Genomic DNA, 20,838 nt, shown 5'->3' with positions numbered 1-20,838 from the left:
TGTGGCTGAGATGTGGTCTGAGAGTTTCCTGGTTCAGTCTCCAGCCGCTATATTAAATAGGGTTGCCAACCTCCAGGTAGTAGCTGGAGATCTCCTGCTATTACAACTGATCTGCAGCCAAAGAGATTGGATAGCCGCTTTGCCAATTGGACTCTATGGCATTGAAGTCCCTCCCCTCCCCAAACCGACCCTCCTCAGGCTCCACCCCAACAACCTCCTGCCGGTGGCGAAGAGGGACATGGCAACCCTAATATTAAAGCCACTCCTCTTCCTGATCATAGGGTTGACTGTTTTAATTGCCCTATGAAGAGGAGGCATTTTCATTTTAAGGGGCCTTGAGCCAGGCAGATCCTGGAGGGAATGCCTGCCTCTCTGCGCTCCTTCCGAGAGTTTCCCTGTCGCCCTCTGATCCCTGTCACCGTGAATCTTGTACCAATTTGCTCCTCTCTTATTTTAATTACATGGATATTTTGTACACAGCAGGCTATTTTTAATGAGTGACTGGCTGAAAGGGCTTCCCCGGCCTCAGCATGTCCCCAAGCCTCTTGCCGGATTGGCCGGTTCGGCACGCTACATCTAGCTGGTTTTGAACCACTTGTGTGGTGCGGAAAGTGCTCTAAGCACTGGAAAATTGACCGAAAAATGTTGCTAATTTGCAATGTTCTGCTTCGGCTGGGAGAAGGTGATCCCCGGAGCTAAGCCCCATCTAGCTATTCAGCCCTGGTCACGCTCTACCGAGAGGCAGCACCATATCAATCGGGTGTATGCTGTGTGTTGTCCCACACACACACCGATTGCAATCTTGTACAGACACTCTCCGGTTCCAGATTTGTTCCTGTCATTCGAGGAACCGCAGAGCAAAAATCTGCTTTCTGAACAATGGATATAAAAAGATACATCTTTTGGCGAAAGCCTTGGCAATTTGCTTGAATGCCAAGAAATACGACCCTAGTTAGCCTTTAATTTATTGTTTCCAATGAACCTCTGGTAACTATCAATGACTCTAAGTAAGATTTGTGAGTAAATGACTATGCGATTTGATTTCTTGCTGCTGAAATCCACCTTTCTTCCTGCTCAGAATCCTGTTTTTCAAAACAAATAAAATTCCAGCTCAAGTCTTCTGCTTTCCAGCTTTGTATTCTCTTCACCACTGAAAGGCTATGGGGACAGGTAGGGTTGCCTGGTCCCTCTTCGCCACCAACGGAAGGTTTTGGGGTGGAGCCTGAGGAGGGCGGGGTTTGGGGAGGGACTTCAATGCCACAGAGTCAAATTGCCAAAGTGGCCATTTTCTCCAGGGGAACTGATCTCTATTGGCTGGAGATCAGTTGTAACAGCAGGAGATCTCTAGCTAGTACCTGGAATTTGGCAACCCTAGGGACAGGGCCCATGAAGAAGTTGCAACAGCACTACTCTTCTGCCTGGCCTGCTGCTCCCACTAAGCCTCTGAGCAAATGGGCCTCTACCATCTTGATAATATGCTAAATTATTTCATGCGGAAAACATTGTAAAATGCAGCATTATTTTCACATACCCAGTGGCCTGATCTTCCCACCCTGGAACTATGGCAAAGAAGCTGACGGTCAATGTGAAATTGATAGCAACGACTGGGTGGCGAGCATGAATTAGCACCACCAGCACATAATGCTTTGTAGAAACTCAGATTTTCTGCAGAATAAATCCAGCTAGACATTTCTAGGCTTTTTTGATGCTAAAACCACCATGGCAACTGTTCATGTCCCCCCAACTCCTTCAATTTCACTGAAACCTTTTTCTGGGGTAACCAAGTCACCATTCGAATAACAAAAGTTGAGTTTTCTCCAGTGATGGTCTGGAAGTGGAATGCGTGTGGGGGAGGTGGTTTAGAATACCAATGGCTTTTTAAAAAAAGAGACTTTCCCCCTTTCCTTCTCTTTTGCATTGATCAAAAATTCTAAAATTTCCCCATAATGACATTTTTCATTCACCCTCCCCCAAGAATATTTAATTCCTCGAATTAGAGCTGTTGACCAATACAAAAAATAAGATGATGACTAATTTGCCTTTGGATTGGTGTTCTAACTAATCAGATCTACAGACATTGGCATCCGTTTAAGTGTCTCTTTGAAATTTTGCAGGAAGTACAGGGTAACTTCAAATTTCACAAATGGAACCTAATTCACGTCACTATTAAGAATTTGCCATCTTTAATTGAAGGAAAGACAGACAATTCCCTTCTCTTTCCGTGTGACCGTCTCAAACCAAAACAATCTCAAGAAATAAATGTGTGGCTTTTCCTTGTGATGCCAAAGTTATTCAAGTGTTGAAAAAACAACAAATTTTTTCTCGAAGTGACAAATGACCTCTCTCTCTCTCTCTTGTTCAAAGGAAAATAAAAATAAAAGCATCAGTGATTGTCCAAGAGAGAGACAGAGAGAGAGAAGCTGAGGAAAAAGAAAACCCTCAAAGCAGAGCAGGGAATCTCTGAAAAGCAGTCACGCTTTCTAATGAAAGCATCTGAGCTCCACAGTTGACTTGCCAATCCCTTTATTCTGCCTGCCCAGGAAAGTTAAGTGAATTTCAGGGTCTGTTGTTTCTTGGTAGACAAAGAGCACGCTTTCTTCAGAAATGTGTCCTGGAGAAAAGGAACCTTTTCAGCTCTCCCAAAGAAAAGGTGGACGCGAAGCCAACTACAGTCTCGCTTCAGGGATGGAATGGAGCAAGGAGAGAGAGCCATCTCTTAGCCGGGCTGGGCAAAACTTCAGGAAAAGTGATTTCAGGAAGACGTGGTTGTGATTTGTTTTCAGCCAGCCGGATTCAATTTCTCAATATTTACCCTGCTGTGGTCTTCAAAGTGATTTGCACTCAGTAGTTGGCTTTCACACTGTGTTTGGAGGGTATCATCTACAAAAAGGTGCCCTGTAGAATCTCTCTGTGGTTGAACGCCCTTGCTAACATTTTTGCGCTACTAGGTTTTTTGGGTTTTTTTCCCCAAGACTTAAGATTCTTGGGAAGATTGCCTTTGGCAGCTCTCTCTCAAGCCCATAAGGTTACCTACTGAGCAGCACGGCAATGTGGAGTTTGGAACCCAGATCTCCCAAATCCTAGTCTGATACACTTACCACTACACCATAATATGCTCCTTGAATTTTGTGGCCTTTTAATTCCTCTTTTCAACCCCCACCCCCTTGTGTGTAAAGATATTTGCTGACTGAGGTTTCAATTCATGCATCTGATTGGGGCGGGCTCAGACCCCCCATTGGCATTTACTGTAGTAAATCCGTAAATCTTTAACTTGCCAAAGGGCTTTTGTTGTTGTTGCTGCTGTTTAATCAGAATTGTGACTAACCTGTGTTTTGCTCTGAAGCTGCTTGAAAAGGATTGTTTCTGCCCAGCTGATCACAGAGAATAGGGCATGGTGTACATAATATTATCTTTTTAAAGGATTGTTTCCCTGTGAGGACTTCTGACAGTTTCGGCAAGCAGAACCTTAGCTGGGAAAGGCTTCCTCGTCTTCATGCTGGGGAAAGCATAGCCTACTGAATTTCTAGCTGTTGATGTCACAGGAGCCCTGCAAGGCAAAAATGTTGGCAACCCCCATTTTCCTTAGATCACCTTAAACGGTTGCATTTTCCTTAGATCACCTTAAACGGTATACGGTTGCAAGCTTTGCCTAGGGATTTTGAGGAATGGTCCACAAACCTCCGTGTTCAGGATTACAACAAAATAATCTGGAGTCCGGTAAATTGAAAAGTTCCAATGAAATCAAAAACTTGCCGATTGTGTAACATCATTTTTTGGTTGCTCTTAATAAAAGGTATTAAATGAAAATTTTTTGTCTCTTTCTGCACACATATATAATGGCAATACCCCATGTATAAGGGGTCAAGTATTATTCTTTGGTTCCTATTCACTCCTGTGCGATCACTGAGTTAGCATAAACTAGCAGCCATTATGAATCAAGTGCCAGTGAGATCATCCTTGCAGGCCTGGTACAGCTAGCCGCCCTAATGAAGCCCAAGGCAGTGATTTAAGGGTGTCAGATGAGAATGTGAAGTTTCGTTTCTCCATTACAGATCATGTAGCCCCCTAAATCCACGCCTCAAAACCACACTGATAGGATATGCAAATCCAAATGTGTCTATTATTGAGTCTTTGTGTCTCTACACACTACATGATGCAATTGTAACACCCCTGACCAGAAGTTATAAAAGTTGTTGCAATCCTTTGCTCGGGTGTGTGACTTGTCCTGCGCATTTGGGGCAGTTTTCACCCGGTGTGTGTACTGGGCCTAATAAACAGACTGCTTTGAACTCTCAACCTCCTACTATGTTATTGTCATTTGGAATTAATCCAATAATACCGGCATATCCTTATTTCAGACCCAGTGAGGTTTCTGCGTGGCTTTAACACAGTGTTTATGAATATATGTTGTGTTTTGGATTTTCCCAAAAAATAGAATTATTATATTCTCTGTGTGTGTGTATGTTAAGTGCCGTCAAGTCGCTTCCGACTCATGGCGACCCTATGAATGAAAGTCCTCCAAAATGTCCTATCTTTGACAGCCTTGCTTAGATCTTGCCAACTGAAGGCTGTGGCTTCCTTTATTGAGTCCATCCACCTCTTTATTGAGTCAATCCATCTTCTATAATATTGTTTTCTTTTCCAGTTGGTATAGTTCCCATAATATCACCTTTGAAGCCACGTGCTGCCATTTATTCCAGTTACTACCTGGAGGTTGGCCACCCGAACTCCCACGCCCCTTTTGATGGCCAAACCCCGCCCACCTCAGGCTCCGCCCCAACAAACCCCCAGGTCTTTCCCAACCCGGAGCAGGCAACCGTGGGGCGGGGGAAGCAGCCGCTGAAGAGTTAAAACGAGAGACACCGCCTACAAACCGGCGGACCGGAAGTCGGGACAGGGCGCGTCGCTCTGGCACGGCCCTCTCCACGGCCCCAGCTTGGGAGAGGACGAGAAGAGGCGCGCGGCTCTCGCGAGAGCTGGGCCGGGCCGCCTGTCAGGGGGCCGTCATGGCCGGCGGTGGCGGCGCTGAGGCGCGCACCAGCCTGGCCGCGTTCGTGCTGGGCGGCTCCGTGGCCGCCGTCCCGCTGCTCCTCTCGGCCCCTCCGCCGGCGCTGCTCTCCGGGCCGGGCCTGCAGGGCCGGGCGGCTCTGGCCCTCCACGTGGCCGGGATCAACGCCGCCCTCTTGCTGGGCTGGGGGCGAGCGCCCGGCGGGATGTACCAGGTGAGGGGCGGGGCCACGGGGAGGAGGGGGCGTGGCCACGGGGAGGAGGGGGCGTGGCCACGGGGGTTCCCCCCACCTGGCAGGGCGCAAAGCGTGCAGGCAGCCCGGCAAAGGCCAGGTAGTAAGTGAAGTGCCCTGGTTGTCTTAGAGCAGTGGTTCCCAACCTTTTTTTGACCAGGGACCACTACGACTTTTTTGTTCGGTGCAGGGACCCCAAGGTCCAAAATAAAAATTCCGAGAATTTGAAAATAAACTTTAATCATAACTGTTAGTTAAACATTAAACTTATAAAAATATATATATTCAAATATTAATCTAATAGAGAACTTTTAATTGAAAATATTAATTTATTATGGGTTTATAAGTTTGTTTCGCGGACCTTGATTTAGTTCTCGCGGACCCCTGGGGGTCCACGGATCCCTGGTTGGGAACCAGTGCCTTAGAGAGTCCAATGAAGACAACTAGGAGGTCAAAAAGAGCAACAGTTCTTTATTTAGCTAAACACAGACCCGGGGGTGAAATAACCCACAAATAAGATGCAGAGTTACTCCCCCGAGAAACAAAGAAAAGCCAATATCATTTTATGCATTCGCATGGGGCAGGCCCATGGCTGCTAAGCAAATGGATATACAAAAGCACCAATGCACATTAAGTGTCTACTTCACTCTAATTAGCATAGCCATAGATATTGGCCAAAGGCTGTCTCTAAGCAAATTCTAGGTCTTGTGATCTTAGTAACTAGAAACCACATACCTAAAGATGAAGGTAATTCAGAACTCTGCTGGTGAAAGGTGGTACCAAGCGCAGAGTATGATTTGTTGGTTCATGGCTACCGGATGCCAACTTCCCACAGCTTCCATATGTGTGCGTATGAATACATAGTGTTCTAAACCAGCCCTTATAGCTGGGCATTACATAAGTAGGGTTCCGCCCACCTCCTCCCTGTATGACCCACTTACATGCTATAAAACTGACTTTAAACTCTTTTAATTCTTTGCAAACTTGGAAGGCTTTAGGAGCGGGGAGCAGACATGTTCATGGAGGAGAGGTCTTGCTGGCCCTCCGTGGTCACATGACTTACATGCTGGGCACTTCTAGTGAAAAGTTAAATTGTGGAACTCCCTGCCCCAGGATGTGCTGATGGCTGCCAGCTTGGAGGGCTTTAAGAGGGAAGAGGACATGGTCACGGAGGAGAAGGCTATCCATGGCTACTAGTCAAAATTGATACTAGTCATGATGCATACCTAATTCTCTCCAGGATCAGAGGAGCATGCCTTCTATATTAGGTGCTGTGGAACACAGGCAGGATAATGCTGCTGCTGCAGTCGTCTTGTTGTGGGCTTCCTAGAGGCACCTGGTTGGCCACTGTGTGAACAGACTGCTGGACTTGATGGGCCTGGGTCTGATCCAGCAGGGCTTTTCCTACGGCTGCCAACTTGGAAGGCTTTAAGAGGGGAGTGGGCATGTTCACGGAGGAGAGGGCTATCCATGGCTACTAGTCAAAATGGATGCTAGTCACGATGCATACCTATTCTCTCCAGTATCAGAGGAGCATTACACGTTCACAAGGTTGGAAGAGACCACAAGGGCCATCCAGTCCAACCCCCTGCCATGCAGGATCCCACAATCAAAGCACTCCCCACAGATGGCCACCCGGTTTCTGCTTAAAGACCTCCAAAGATTAGATGCATTAGATTAGGTGCTGTGGAGCAGAGGCAGTATAATGCTGCTGCAGTCATCTTGTTTGTGGGCTTCCTAGAGGCACTTGGTTGGCCACTGTGAACAGACTGCTAGACTTGATATGGGCCTGGGTCTGATCCAGCAGGGCTCTTCTTATGGCTGCCAACTTGGAAGGCTTTAAGAAGGCAGTGGGCATGTTCATGGAGGAGAGGGCTATCTATGGCGACTAGTCAAAATGAATACTGGTCATGAGGTATACTTGTTCTCTCCAGGATCAGAGGAGCATGCCTAATAGATTAGGTGCTGTGGAGTAAAGGCAGGATAATGCTGCTGCAGTCGTCTTGCTTGTGGGCTTCCTAGAGGCATCTGGTTGGTGTGAACAGACTGCTGGACTTGATGGGCCTTGGTCTGATCCAGCATGGCTTTTTGACTATTCTTAAGTGCTACAGGATTCTTCATCGGATTGTGTATTAAAAAAGCCAGCGTGGTGTAGTGGTTAAGAGCAGTGGTTTGGAGCAGTGGGCTCTAATCTGGAGAACCGGGTTTGATTCCCCACTCCTCCACTTGTGTGACGGATGCTAATCTGGTGAACCGGGTTGGTTTCCCCACTCCTCCACATGAAGCCAGATGGGTGACGGGCTAGTCACAGCTCTCTTAGAGCTCTCTCAGCCCCACCTACCTCACAGGATGTCTGTTGTGGGGAGGGGAAGGATAAGTGATTGTAAGCTGCTTTGATTCTTCCTTAAATGGTAGAGAAAGTCGGCATATAAAAACCAACTCTTCTTCTTAAAAAGGGGACCAAAGAGAGAACTTTTGAGGTCCACAGAATTCTTTTTCAGGCTGCATGCAAAGCATAAAATGGTGGACTGCTAGTCAGTCTTAAAACAGGACTGGCGACTTAAGGGAAAGTAATATTTCCCCCATCTGACCATGTGCCTTTGCCTTTCAGATTGCTATCCGTGCCTGTTTCTTAGGCTTCGCCTTTGGGTGTGGCTTATTGCTCAGCTTTGGACAATCTTCATGGAGGCATTTTGGCTGGTAAGAGAGTGGCACTTTCTGGTGTGCATCTTTTTTTTAAACAAAACCAAACATGCACAATGACAGGGAGGTTTTCTCTCTGGGTCGGCTGTCCTATTTCTGCATTCTCTTATTAACTGGGGATTTCTTAGTGGTCCCCAGTCCAATTTTTTTGGTTCCAAAAATGTTTTTATTTTATACTTACAAGAAACAAAAACAAAATAACATAACGTTGACATAACAAATATTATTTTAGTCATTACTAAATGTGCCTTTCCGTTTGTATCTACCATCCCTTACCAGCTATTTAAGTCTATAATAAAATACATGTTGATTATAACCTAGTTGAGCTTATATTGCGTATGTCATTATCTTCTAAACTGGTTGTTCCCAAACTGTGTTCCATGGAGCACTTGGTGCTCCGCGAAACATCTAGTGCTCCATGAAGAGATTGGAAAGAAAAATACTACTATATACTGTTTAGAAAATTAGTGCTCCGTGACGAATTTCTCTTCTGAAAAGTGCTCCATGACTCAAAAAGTTTGGGAACCGCTGTTCTAAACTAAGATGTTTGTTTATTAGCATCAAATCTGTGTTTTGGCTTGTTTAATCTCACAACACAAAATTAAAAAAATCACAGAACATATTGTTTATACCATGCTTGAATTTCGTACACAACTATTCTTTGCTGTTTTAAGCCACTCCACTTTTTGATGAATATCTGGCTGATAATCTGGGGGGTTATAAGCATGAGTCTCGATGTCTTCTCTGGGCCTTTTGGGTTTCTTGTATGCCACTACTAATGTGCTTCTGAAGAGGTTTAGGCTTCTGTCATAGGTATGTTTACCAAGAATAAAGTTGGCTCTGCTTCTGAGTCAAACTATCATAAGTGTGGGCTGCAAGGTTTTCTTGCCACTGTTTTTTTTTTTTATGGTTTCTTTAAAGCTGACTTTTGGATAGTCATTTGTGTCTTGTTCCCCATTGAAGTGTAGGTGTGGGGGGCGCTCTGGGGCCAGAGCTGGACCTTAGCATGTTTCTCATGCCTTGCTCATGGAGTGATCTGTGTGGGCTCGTAGGTCAGAGCATTTGATTAACACGTGTTTTTGTGATTATACGCATCTTTAAACAGCAAGACTTTGGTTCCACTGAGCAACTAAGTTGTCTTCGGAACTGAGCGTTTCCGCAGCTTTGCCCATGGCATGCCAATATTAAGATCTTTCACATCGGCTGCCATTTGTTTCTGGATGCAATTCAAAGAACCTTTAAAATTTTTTATAACCTGGCACCCACTTACTGCAAGGTCCCTCTCCCTGGGTGTCAACGCCTTTCTTCCAATCGGTTTCTGATAGCGACCCCGGGATTCCTTGGAGGCCTCCCACCCAAGTACTAAGCAGGGCTGACCCTGTTTAGCTTCCGAAATTGGGCTAGCCTAGGCTATCCAGGTCAGGCTTTAGAGAACACGAAAACGGGCCGCGGTGTTCTAATTGGCTGGCAGTAGTTTGTTGTATTTGACTGTGTTAACCTGCCACGTTGGAAAGAAAGTTGGACCTATAAATAATTTTAGTAAATAATGGGTTCCTTCCTATATGGATTCTCTGGTTAGTCCAAAGTTATGTAGAATCTTTATGCATTCAAGATTTAATTACCCCTTTTCAATGGTTTTGCTGGGCCGTATGCTAAAGATCCCTTTTTCAGACCGGCTGGGTCCCTGCCCTCTTCAGTCATTGGACTCCTTGGTACATATCCTTTTGCATTGTCCTTACCAACAGGCTAAAATGGATTATACCATGTTTTAACAAATGGTCCACGTCTTCTCGAGCAACTTTAGAGCAAAAGGTTCATTTCCTCTTAGAGGACTTTGACCCTCAGCATACTTATTTTGTTACTCGTTTTCTGGAGGCTGCAGAGAAGCGACGACTATGGCTTTATTGTTCAAGACCTCGGTCTAAGAACAGGGGGGAAAGAAAGAAAGGGTTGGATCCAGACTAAATTGATAGCTTCCACCCATTTCCCCCTTCCTGCAGCATACCTCTTTCATGCCATTCCTCAAGGGCTCTTATCCCCCAAGAGTGGCGTTTTGGGGAGATCAGTGGGAGAAAGGAGGCAGGAAATTTCCATTCCACCATTAGAAAACTTAGTTAGGCTCCAACCCAATAAGTAAAAGCCAGCAAGAAGTAACCAAGAGGATTTGTGTCCGGTGTAACCATCCCCGTTTGGGTCTTTTCTCAGGTACATGTGCTCCCTGTCTGTCTTTCATTATTCTGAATACTTGGTGACAGCCATCAACAACCCCAGAAGTTTGTCTTTGGACTCTTTCTTGCTCAACCACAGTTTTGAATATAACGTGGCTGCTCTCTCCTCGTGGGTCGAGTTCACTGTGGAGAAATTCATTTTTCCAGGTTGGTAGCAGTTCAAGAGAAATGGCAGCTTTCTGTGACTGTTAGCGAGGAAGCCAGGAGCTTGCTGAAGTTGGAGTCTGGTGGCTCCTTAAGGACGGGCATGTTGGTTGTGGTGGAACTCATTATGGAGTAGAACCATGTCGTTGGATATGGTCAAATGTGGTCCCCCTGCCCTGCTGGTGAGAGATGATACTCATGAGAGACATAAAATGAAATGTTATAGTAATTAATTTAATGAAAGATATAAAAAGTTGTATAAGGCGGAGCATATATAGACTGTTTCTAGTTCTTTTATGTGCACCATCTAGGGAATCCTCTCCAACAGTCCTGCAAGGTAGGCAATTGGCATGATTCCCCTTGAACATGCTTCAGGAAACCAAAAATAGGCCAGCACCCATGGAAGGCAGGACCCAAGGTGCAAACTTGATGCCCGGTGGGTGACATAGTGACAAACCAGTGCATGGAGCCGCAGAGGCTCTGCGCGTGCAGTTCTGCGAATGCTGGGGACGGGGGTGAGGGTGGGGGGGTAGATTCAAATTCAGATGTTTTATCTGGCCAAGGGCCGCAAATAAACTAAGATACATGGACTAAAATGGTCTTACTGACAAAGGTTTATAGTCCGAGTCTTAAGTCATTTAAAAAATAAGTAAAATAAAATAAATAACATCAGAGTTACATCTGCCATTTGGACTAAGAGACTACTCTGTGGCAACGAATTGTCATTGCAGCCATACAAAATTTTGCTACCTGAGAGGTGATTGAGGGATTATCTCCTTCTAGGAGGGGTGGGGGGTATATTCCGGCCCGGCCTCAACATTTTGCGCTAAGGAATTGGACTCTGCGGGAGGTCGGATGGCGACCTTCCTCTCCAGGACACAGGCTGCATTCTGTTACAGGAAACCAATAATCGCTCATCTTCCAAAACGATGACTGTCTTTGCTTCATGCTGTTAACAGAAAGGCATCAGTCTATTTGAGATACTTTATTAGCATTTGAGGGGACCAAAGTGACGCCATCATATAGGATGACAGAGTTGGTCCCTCTGGATCTTGGTCCTGGAACGGTGCTGCTTTGTAAACTGTGTTTGTTTGTTTGTTTGTTTGTAGAAATGAAACAGATCACTTGGCTGAGCTCAGCCGGGCTCGTCATGGTGGTGTTTGGGGACTGCCTGAGGAAAGCTGCAATGCTCACAGCCGGCTCCAATTTCAACCATATCGTACAGAATGAAAAATCAGAGACTCACACTCTGGTGACCAGAGGAGTGTATGGGTGGTTCCGTCACCCTTCTTACGTTGGATGGTTTTACTGGAGTATTGGGACCCAGGTAATACGAACAGTATTTTTCAATCCTTGGCCTCTTCCTCCCGTTCCCTGTGATGTATTTAAGGAAGTGTGTGATAGTTTAGACCAGGGGTGTCACACATAAAGCTTGGGGATGGATCCTGCCCCTTGAGAGCTCTTATCCAGCCCACAAGCCGGCCGAGGCAGCCAGCTCCCCCAATCCCAAGGTGTCATTTATCAAAGACTGTTAAAGAAAATACGTTAAGTGTTATTGTGCTAAGCACATTTGTATTTTAAGTTAAAAAAAAGTACAAAATAATATAATTAATTGGTTTTGCCTATGCTTTCTATAAAGTTTGTGTCTCCGGGACCTGTCAATAAATGTTATGGTACACATGGCCCGATCCGACCAAGAGATATTTATGTCATATCTGGCCCTCATAACAAATGAGTTCGACACCCCTGGCTTAGAATTTAATACCTGTAAGTTGTTAGAAGGAAGAAATCAGCTTTAATATTTTATTTTTTATTAACAACTTATTTTCACGGAGTGTTGCACTTAGAGATGTGAAAGATTAGTGGGGAATGAAATACAGGAAAAACCAAGTTTTTCTTTTTCCAGAGAGCTTTTTTGTCTTTTCTGGTGGAAAAACTGGAAATTTTGAGGAGTGCCGGGAAAAAAAATCTTCTGTGAAATGTTTTCTTGTTGGAAATAAGTGAACTGCTTTCTGAAGACAAGGTTGTACTTTCTCAGAATGAAGTTTTTTATTGAAGACAATCTACAGCATGTTAATTCCTGTGCATATACTGTAGCTGTATACAATATATCTTCAAGCATATATTTATTGTTTAAATGTGATTTAAGTTTGTCCACAGTTAACATGCTGTGGTGTGTATGCTGATACACTATTGAAGAGGTTAGTGTTTAAAATGTTATGAGGTTTAACTCAGTACTCACATAATCTGCTAGCTAAAAATAGACACAGGCATGTTGTTAATCCTCAACCTTGCCGATTGAAATTTGCCCTAGACTTCGCCACTTCCAAACACAAGCGGGGAACTGCATGTGTGAACCATCCCGCACAATGGAAACTCCTTTCACGAGAAAAGCTGGCCCCTCAGGAAGAAGAGTTATCACCTGGCCTTCCCTCAGATGGGCTAGCTTTTCAGGGTAGGGACTTCTTGATGGAGGGGGGCAGCATTCCAAGACGCAAGGAAAAGCCGGCGTGCCAGGAAGACAGATGCTAATTCTGTTAGCTTTGATGTGAGCACCTTGCTTTTAAAGCCTTCTCAATTTGTCTCAGGTTGCTAGATGCAATTCCTAATAATCCGAGAGTATATTTGACAATGCTTGGTAGTGGAAGAGCCGTTCTGGGATTTCTTCCTGGGTGTTAAACTTGTGTGTCATGGTTAAGAGTGGCGGACTCTAATCTGGTGAAACGGGTTAGTTTCCCCACTCCTCCACAGCTGGGTGACCTTGAGCTAGTCACAGCACACTCTGCCCCACCGATCTCACAGGGTATCTGTTGGGAAGGGAAAGGTGATTGTAAGCTGCTTTGATTCTCCCTTAAGTTGTAGAGAAGGTTGGCATGTAAGAACCAACTCCTCCTCCTCCTCTTCTTTTTCTTCAACTTAGACTTTCAGGTAGCCAAGGAGTGTTGTCTTTCCTCCTTTTATTTGTAAATCCTTTTAATACCCTTTATTTTTTAAAATTTTTCGCCCGCCCCAGATCCTGCTCTGCAATCCCATCTGCATGGTGGGCTACACCCTGGCATCCTGGCGCTTCTTCCGAGAACGGATAGAAGAGGAGGAGATGACCCTGATCCATTTCTTCGGGGAGGAGTACCTGGCGTATAAAAACCGGGTGCCGACGGGTCTGCCCTTCATCAAGGGGGTCAAAGCGGAACTATGAGGGCTTGAGAGGTCCGAGGCTCGACCAGAACACAGGACTGCTTAGCCCTGGGCCAACCAGTCTCTGCCTAGAGAAGGGTGCTGTGTGCCCCACTGGTACTGTAGCGGTCAGTTTTCATACTTAGCGGTGACTAGCCAGGAGGTTTGTTAAGGGCTATGCGGAAGCTCGGGGACTCAAACTAGAGGAAGTCTTTCTGGATTCTCGAAGCTGCAGTGAACTCTCAAGCCCAAGTCAGAAGGCTGAGTTTTATTTTTATTTTTTTAAAACAAAAAAGGTCATCGCTCTGCCTTGGGGCAGCTCCAATGGACCGAAATGCATCCCGGCAGGTTGTTTTCGAGAATGAGCTTGCACTTTCCGTATCCGCTGTCGCCCTGGAAGGGGTCTGCATGGGAAGCTCACCTCTCTTTGGTAAAAAAAACTCTTAAAAAACCATTTTTGGATTTTTTTTTTCATCCTTCCCTTCTAAAAGGGCTTTATCTTCTGGGCCCAATACCACAAGCCCTTTGGTCTCAACTCTCCCCAAATGGGGCCGAGGCTTGCAGCAGTTCGGCCCTCTTAAACGCATGACCTTTTTCTTTTTTAAAGTCACTTCAGAAATAACGTTTACCTAAGAGATTGCTGCCATAGCAGACAAAGACATTCCCCTTCCAGGAAAAATGGGGTTTCCTCAATGCCCCGCAGCCAGGCTTGTGTTACACCTCACAAAGACATTATTTTTTCATTCATTGGCATTTAAATTTCCTGTTGTCCTGCTCTGTTTTCAGTGCTGTCCTTCCGTCTGCTTGGTTCATCCCTGCCCAACCTGCAGGGGGGAAATGTGTCTCATCGCCAAATCTCTGGTTGCAAGGTTCCACCTCTCCCCTGTCTTCTTATATTTTGATTTTGACAGAGGTTTAAAAGCTGATTCTGCCAAGGGCAGTGTTGTTCTCGACTCAGCAATATTCTGTAGCTGATAAGAACTGGGCAAGTATGTCTTTGCCCGCGAGGGAGGTTATTTGTTTCGGCAATTATTATTTTTGGGCAGGAATGATGCCTGAGCAAGAGGGACAGGCTGTTGTTAGTTTTTTCCTATCAGGTTTTACAGAGTACTCTTCTGTTCATGTTGTATACCAAAGAGTCGCCTACGGTTGTTGTGGTACTAGTGATCTTTTATAACGGGCATGTGGGTGAAGGCTGAGGCTAGCCGAAGATGCTCGGACCACGATACACCCATTCGTGGCCTGGTTCCGGTTCACGAAAACTCTGCTGATTTCTTGAGCTTCTCGGATGCTCACGCTTCTTGGTGGTTAAGGCTGGAAGATGCAGGGAAGTGGAGGGGGATATTCTAATGGGTACGCTGGGTTTTGTGGATCCCCAGAGAAGAGCTGCTTCTTCCCTCTGCTTTTTACTCTGCAGTATTCCATTTCACGTTCTGTCCCTTCCCTCCGCCCTTCCTTGACAACTGAAATGCTTCCAAGGGAGGAAAATGAGGCTGCTTGCTAATGGGAGGGTGCGCACTTTATATTTTTAACAAGCACCAAGAAAAGAAGAATTCTGCAGCCTGTATCGTATGCATAATCTGTCTTATGGTGCAGTTTTTACTACTTTGCAAAATTTAATTATGGGGCAGCACTAGGTATGAGTGCCTTTATACCCCCCTTTATATCCCTTGGAAATCTTAATTATCACCACCTCTGTCTTTGGAACGTTCGCCAGGCTCAGCCCATGCACATATCTGGTATATTTTGCTGGCCGAATAGCAAGCATTTTTTCTTTATTTCTATGACTGCAGCCAGTGCTAAGTGGCATGGCTCTTCTGCCTTTGCACAGGGTCACGGCCTAGACCTCTGCTCTGGCTAGAGGCTGCCTTTTGTACAAAGCATAAACTTCTTGGCATTGGGCAGCAGGCTGACGTAGGCCGGCAACCCAGCCCTTTGATTTTTCCAGCCAAGGTGGTCTGCTGCTTCGGTATTTGCAGAAGAATCAAGGACACTCGTTGAGGAAGAGATGGGAGCCATGTGTATTCGTACATCTGCCTGTTCGGGTGTCAAATGGGAAGGGTGTGTGTATCTGTTCTGAACAGAAAATTTGCACCTTCCCCAGTTTCCCCACAGTGTAGCTTCCTGGGTACTTTTACTGCTCTGACGGAACGTTATTCTGGGGCAAAGGCCCTCATACCTGGTTCTGTCCTACCCTCTACTTGACTCAGCAGACTTAAGTTTGGGCTACTTGGGTGTGCGTTTTGTTCTAAGCAATTACTTGCAACTCTTGGTTTTTTGGCAAGGTCAGTTTTTATGGTTTTGTTGTTTGTGTGATCTGGGTGCTACAAATGACTCTGGAAGGAGAGCTTAACTTTTTTTCCCCTGGTCCTCTTCTGATGTCTCTAGCCAAGGTACCTCAATAAATTATGGATAGGCTGCCTATTGCTGAAAGGGTAGAGTCTGCTTTGGGAGAAGGAGACCGCGTGAGCTGTTATCTCTTGTGGTTGCAACGTGCCATATGATGAACGGGAGATTTCCCAGTGCGCAAGCAGCGAAGAGAGTCGAGCGTCCAACTTCTTTAGGCTGGATGGCACAAAAGTAGCACGACCTTAATTCTTTAATCTTAATGCAAGGCAAAGTTAATTTTAGCAGCATCGGAGGGGGGCTGGAGACAAGCACACCACACATGGCCGGTTTTTCGAGGCCAGAGGTGGGCAAATGGTAGCCCATCTGGCCTGCACGACTTCTTTTTTGGCTCTTGAGCCACTGAATATGTTGTCAGAAGCCTCAGCTTACCAGACTGCAGCACTGGCTAGTGGCAGAGACTGCCCCCCCCTCTAAAAATGTTAAGCATCTGGAGAAGAAGAGGAGTTGGTTTTTATATGCCAACTTTCTCTACCACTTAAGGGAGACTCAGACCCGCTTACAATCGCCTTCCCTTCCCTCCCCACAACAGACACCCTGTGAGGTAGGTGGGACTGAGAGAGTTATAAGAGCTGTGACTAGCCCCAGGTCACCCAGCAGGCTTTGTGTGTAGGAGTGGGGAAACAAATCTAGTTCACCAGATTAGCCTCTGCCGCTCATGTGGAGGAGTGGGGAATCAAACCCAGTTCTCCAGATCGGAGCTGGATTAGGGGTTGGGGGCCCACGTGGAAGCTTGCCCGCCTCTAGTCCACATTGCCCATAGACCATAGGAGGACAAAGGGTGGGAAACCAAGATTGCAGAACTCATCTTGGTGATGCCCCAACAGTTACAACAAGGAACCTGTATGGTGCCTGAACACACACCTAGGATTCTTTTCCTGGCATGCCCCCTCCAGTCTCCTGTGTTTCTTTTGGACAATCTGGGGTAGGCTGAGGGGGTTACTCCCTTTCTTTCAGTAAAGTAAATAGGGCTAAGGTACTTACGCTTTAGCTCTGCTTAGGATTGCACTGAGAGCCAACGTGGTGTATTGGTTAGAAGCAGCGGACTCTAATCTGGACAACTGGGTTCAATTTCCCACTCCTCCACATGAAGCCTGCTTGGTGACCTTGGGCCAGTCATTATTCTCGCAGAACTCTCTCAGCCCACGCAGAGGCAGGCAATGGCCAACCACCTCTGAAGTCTCTCGCCTCGAAAACCCTATGGGTTTGCCATAAGTCAGCTGTGACTCAACAGCACTTTTCACCACCACACGATTGCACTATCCATGGATTACTGCTGAGAAAACATGCAGTAAAATCAGGCTGCAAGTCAGTAAAAGCCTAGGGGGGCACCGCCCCTCCATAAAAAAATAATAATGACCGGATTGTCTGTTAAGCCTCGCTTTCTCCTTATGCAGCTTGACTCTCTTTTTCGAGCCACCTACATTGGTTTCCTGGAATGGTCAGTGTTCGCAACGTCTCATGGGGTGGGTGGGTGGAAACGATGGCCAGTAGCTGTGGCTGGTGGGGAGGAGGGACACTGTCGCCTCCCCTTGCTCTGTGCTCCTCCCCTTTAATATTGTCTAAAATATTAACGAATTATAGAATAAACAATACTGGGGAAGATCAAACGTGCTTGGCTTGTCCGATTTATGCAGGGTGCAGAAGGCAGCTTTCTTGGTGCTTCGCTTGTCTTGGCTGGGTACAGGTTTTTTTTTTTAAGTTGGCCCTTTTTCCGCTCTCTTTCCCCCCGCCCCCATTCATCACCGAGACAGTTTTCTATTTCCTGGGGCACTTGCAGTGACTCTTCTTGCATACGGCTGGGTCTGTTTGCTTTGTTCTGGGCAAAGCTAAGAAGTGAGTGTTGACTCTCCAGAGTCCTTTGAAGCAGGCACCCGCCCGAGACCAGCACGTGGAAGACTGGGTCCATTTCCTCCACCTGCCAGTCCCCTTTTTTTAGAGTAATGAAAAATATTTCAAGTATTTTCCTTTGCATACATTGACAATATTTTTTCCCTTTTCTCAAATAAAAAACTACACCTGGTTTACCCATGGGTGATATTTTTCTTCTTCTTCTAAAGAACGGTTTACAGAATCAAGATTAGAAAAGCTCGGATGGCGACGAGGCCCCTAGAATGGAATGGAGCGGAAAGTGGGTGAACAGTTTGTAATATCTCCTCTGTCGGTCTCAGCCTTATTCACATAGTTTTCTACAGATTAGATCAGTGATTCCAAACGTTAGGAGGTAATGAGGGGGAGGAGCACTCTTCACCCCAAAATGCTTGTAAACAGAGAATGCCTGCCGCATCTCTGCATGAGTCACGGCTCTGTGGTTGCTTAGGAAACACCATAACACAGTTCTGGGCTTCTCTGAAGTTTCGATAAAGTGTATGTGTGTAAGTTCTGCAAGTTGCTTCTGACGTACGGCGACCCTATGAATTAAAGTGTGGTGTTAGCACTTGGGGCCATCCTGGCAAACTTCCCTGAAGAAGAGGGAAGGGCCATGGCTCAGTGGCAGAGCCTCTGCTTGGCATGCAGAAAGTCCCAGGTTCAATTCCTGGCATCTCCAGTTAAAGGGACTAGGCAAGAATGTGATGTGAAAGACCTCTGCCTGAGACTGGAGAGCTGCTGCTGGTCAGAGTAAACAGTACTGACTTTGATGGACCAAGGGTCTGATTCAGTGTAAGGCAGCTTCATGTATTCGTAAGAGTTGGTTTTTATATGCTGACTTTCTCTACCACTTAAGGAAGACTCAAACCAGCTTACAATCTCCTTCCCCTCCCCACAACAGACACCCTGTGAGGTACGTGGGGCTGAGAGGGCTCTGGGATGCCTCCGCTTCTCAGATGTTGGGGAGCAGGCAGCAGCAGAGAACTGCCAAGAGGCAGTGTAGTGTAGAGGTTAAGAGTGGAGGACTCTAATCTGGTGAACCGGGTTTGTTTCCCCTTTCCTGAAGCCTGCTGGGTGACCACGGACCACTCACAGTTCTCTCCAAACTCTCAGCCCCACCTGCAGGGTTGCCAACCTCCAGGTACTAGCTGGAGATCTGCTATTACAACTGATCTCCAGCTGATAGAGATCAGTTCCCCGGGAGAAAATGGCCGCTTTGGCAATTGGACTCTAGGGCATGGAAAACCCTTCCCTCCCCAAACCCCATCCTCCTCAGGCTCTGCCCCAAAAATCTCCAGGTATTTCCCAACCTGGAGCTGGCAACCCTAAGCACCTACCTCACAAGGTGCCTGTTGTGGAGAGAGGGATTGTGATTGTAAGCTGCTTTGAGACTCCTTAAGGTAGAAAATATTTTTAAGTATAAGGATGTGTCACTGGCCACCAAGACTAGATTAATTCATGCCATCGTATTCCCTATTACTATGTATGGGTGTGAAAGCTGGACAGTGAAGAAAGCTGATAGGAAGAAAATAGATTCCTTTGAAATGTGGTGTTGGATGAGAGTGTTACGGATACCATGGACTGCCAAAAAAAAAAACAAATCAGTGGGTTATAGGTCAAATCAAGCCTGAACTGACCCTAGAAGCTAAAATGACTAAACTGAGGCTATCGTATTTTGGTCATGTCATGAGATGACAAGAGTCACTGGAAAAGATAGTCATGCTAGGAAAAGTTGAGGGCAGCAGGAAAAGAGGATGACCCAACAAGAGATGGATTGACTCAATAAAGGAAGCCACAGCGTTCAATTTGCAAGATCTGAGCAAGGCTGTCAAAGATAGGACATTTTGGAGGACTCATTCATAGGGTCGCCATGAGTCGGAAGCGACTTGACGACACTTAACACACACACACACAAGGTAGAGAAAAGCGGGGTATAAAAACCAACTCTTCTTGTGTTGGCAGCACAGCCCTGCTTGTGGGCTTCCTCATGGCATCTGACTGGCCACTGTTGGGGGAGCAAGAAGAGGCCGGACTGGATGGACTGCTGGTCCGATGCAGCGTGGCTACTCTGATGGTCTTAGGAGTTTGGATATTTCTTGTACACAATAAAAATAGGCTCCCTTTGAGAGCTGCTACGAAGTGTGCCTCTTTCAGCACCCAGAAGTGTAAAAAATCAAGGTGTTCCTGCTATTCTGAGAAACGGCCTAGGGTGAAATGCGCTAAAATGGGGCTGGTGCCATTTTCTGCCTCCTTGGCAGCTGCAGTCTGGGACACAATTAAAAGGAGGCAATCGCCGCTTCTCAGATCAAATTCCGGGCCGGTATTCTGGGCTCCGTCCTAGTGGGGTCCCCCAATGTTCACTTTTCCTTTCGAGTGATTCTTAAACATCCTTTTATTCTGAATTAATATGGAAGGCCCGCTTTGCACCCAATCAGTTTTGTTTCTTGAGCATGACGATATGAGTTTCCCATCTTCTGAGCAGTCTACCACCTGATTGGAGAGAGGCAAGCCGACAGCAGAGACTCCTGCAGAGATGCAACAGGCAGCCTCCCCTAAGATGGAATGCTGCTGCCATTTCTGCATCAGGATGGCCAGCCACTGGCTGTTGGGAAGGAATCAAGGCCAGAGCAAAGAAACATGCAGAGAAGCATGGGCACCCTCCTCTGTGAATGTGTGTTTTAGACTTAAAGGTAGTCCCCTGTGCAAGCACCAGGTCTTTCCTGACCCATGGGGTGATGTTACATCCTGAAGTTTATGGAGTGGTTTGCCAGTGCCTTCCCTAGTCATCTACACTTTAGACTTGTGTGTGTTTGTGCGTTAAGTGCCGTTAATTCGCTTCCGACTCATGGCGACCCTATGAATGAAAGTCCTCCAAAACGTCCTGACAGCCTTGTTCAGATCTTGCAAATTGAGGGCTGTGGCTTCCTTTATTGAGTCCATCCATCTCTTGTTGGGTCTTCCTCTTTTCCTGCTGCCCTCAACCTTTCCTAGCATGACTGTCTTTAGACTTACGGAAGCTTTAAATTAGAGCGGTTCCTCAGTGGAACAGGCTTCCTCGGGAGGTGGTGAGCACT

At 46.3% G+C, this 20,838-nt stretch overlaps 1 protein-coding gene across 1 annotated transcript; it reads left to right on the top strand.

The window, feature by feature from the left end:
* The first annotated feature begins 5,003 nt into the window (after window positions 1–5,003).
* On the top strand, window positions 5,004–13,511 carry ICMT (isoprenylcysteine carboxyl methyltransferase). Its single transcript, XM_056865336.1, has 5 exons — window positions 5,004–5,222; window positions 7,852–7,940; window positions 10,149–10,318; window positions 11,425–11,642; window positions 13,329–13,511. The coding sequence occupies exons 1-5, from the start codon at window positions 5,007–5,009 to the stop codon at window positions 13,509–13,511; spliced, it is 876 nt and encodes a 291-aa protein (XP_056721314.1). The 5' UTR covers window positions 5,004–5,006.
* Window positions 13,512–20,838: the final 7,327 nt, after the last annotated feature.

The sequence above is a fragment of the Euleptes europaea genome, chromosome 19, assembly GCF_029931775.1.
Source record: "Euleptes europaea isolate rEulEur1 chromosome 19, rEulEur1.hap1, whole genome shotgun sequence".
NCBI classification, from domain to species: Eukaryota; Metazoa; Chordata; class Lepidosauria; order Squamata; family Sphaerodactylidae; genus Euleptes; species Euleptes europaea.
This window is presented reverse-complemented; position numbering and strand designations above follow the sequence as displayed.

Coding starts and splice junctions, on each gene's coding strand:
- ICMT (XM_056865336.1), top strand. CDS start 5,007: ATGGCCGGCGGTGGCGGCGCTGAGGCGCGCACCAGCCTGGCCGCGTTC. Junction 10,319..11,424: donor GGAGAAATTCATTTTTCCAG/GTTGGTAGCAGT, acceptor GTTTGTTTGTAG/AAATGAAACAGATCACTTGG. Junction 11,643..13,328: donor ACTGGAGTATTGGGACCCAG/GTAATACGAACA, acceptor CGCCCGCCCCAG/ATCCTGCTCTGCAATCCCAT.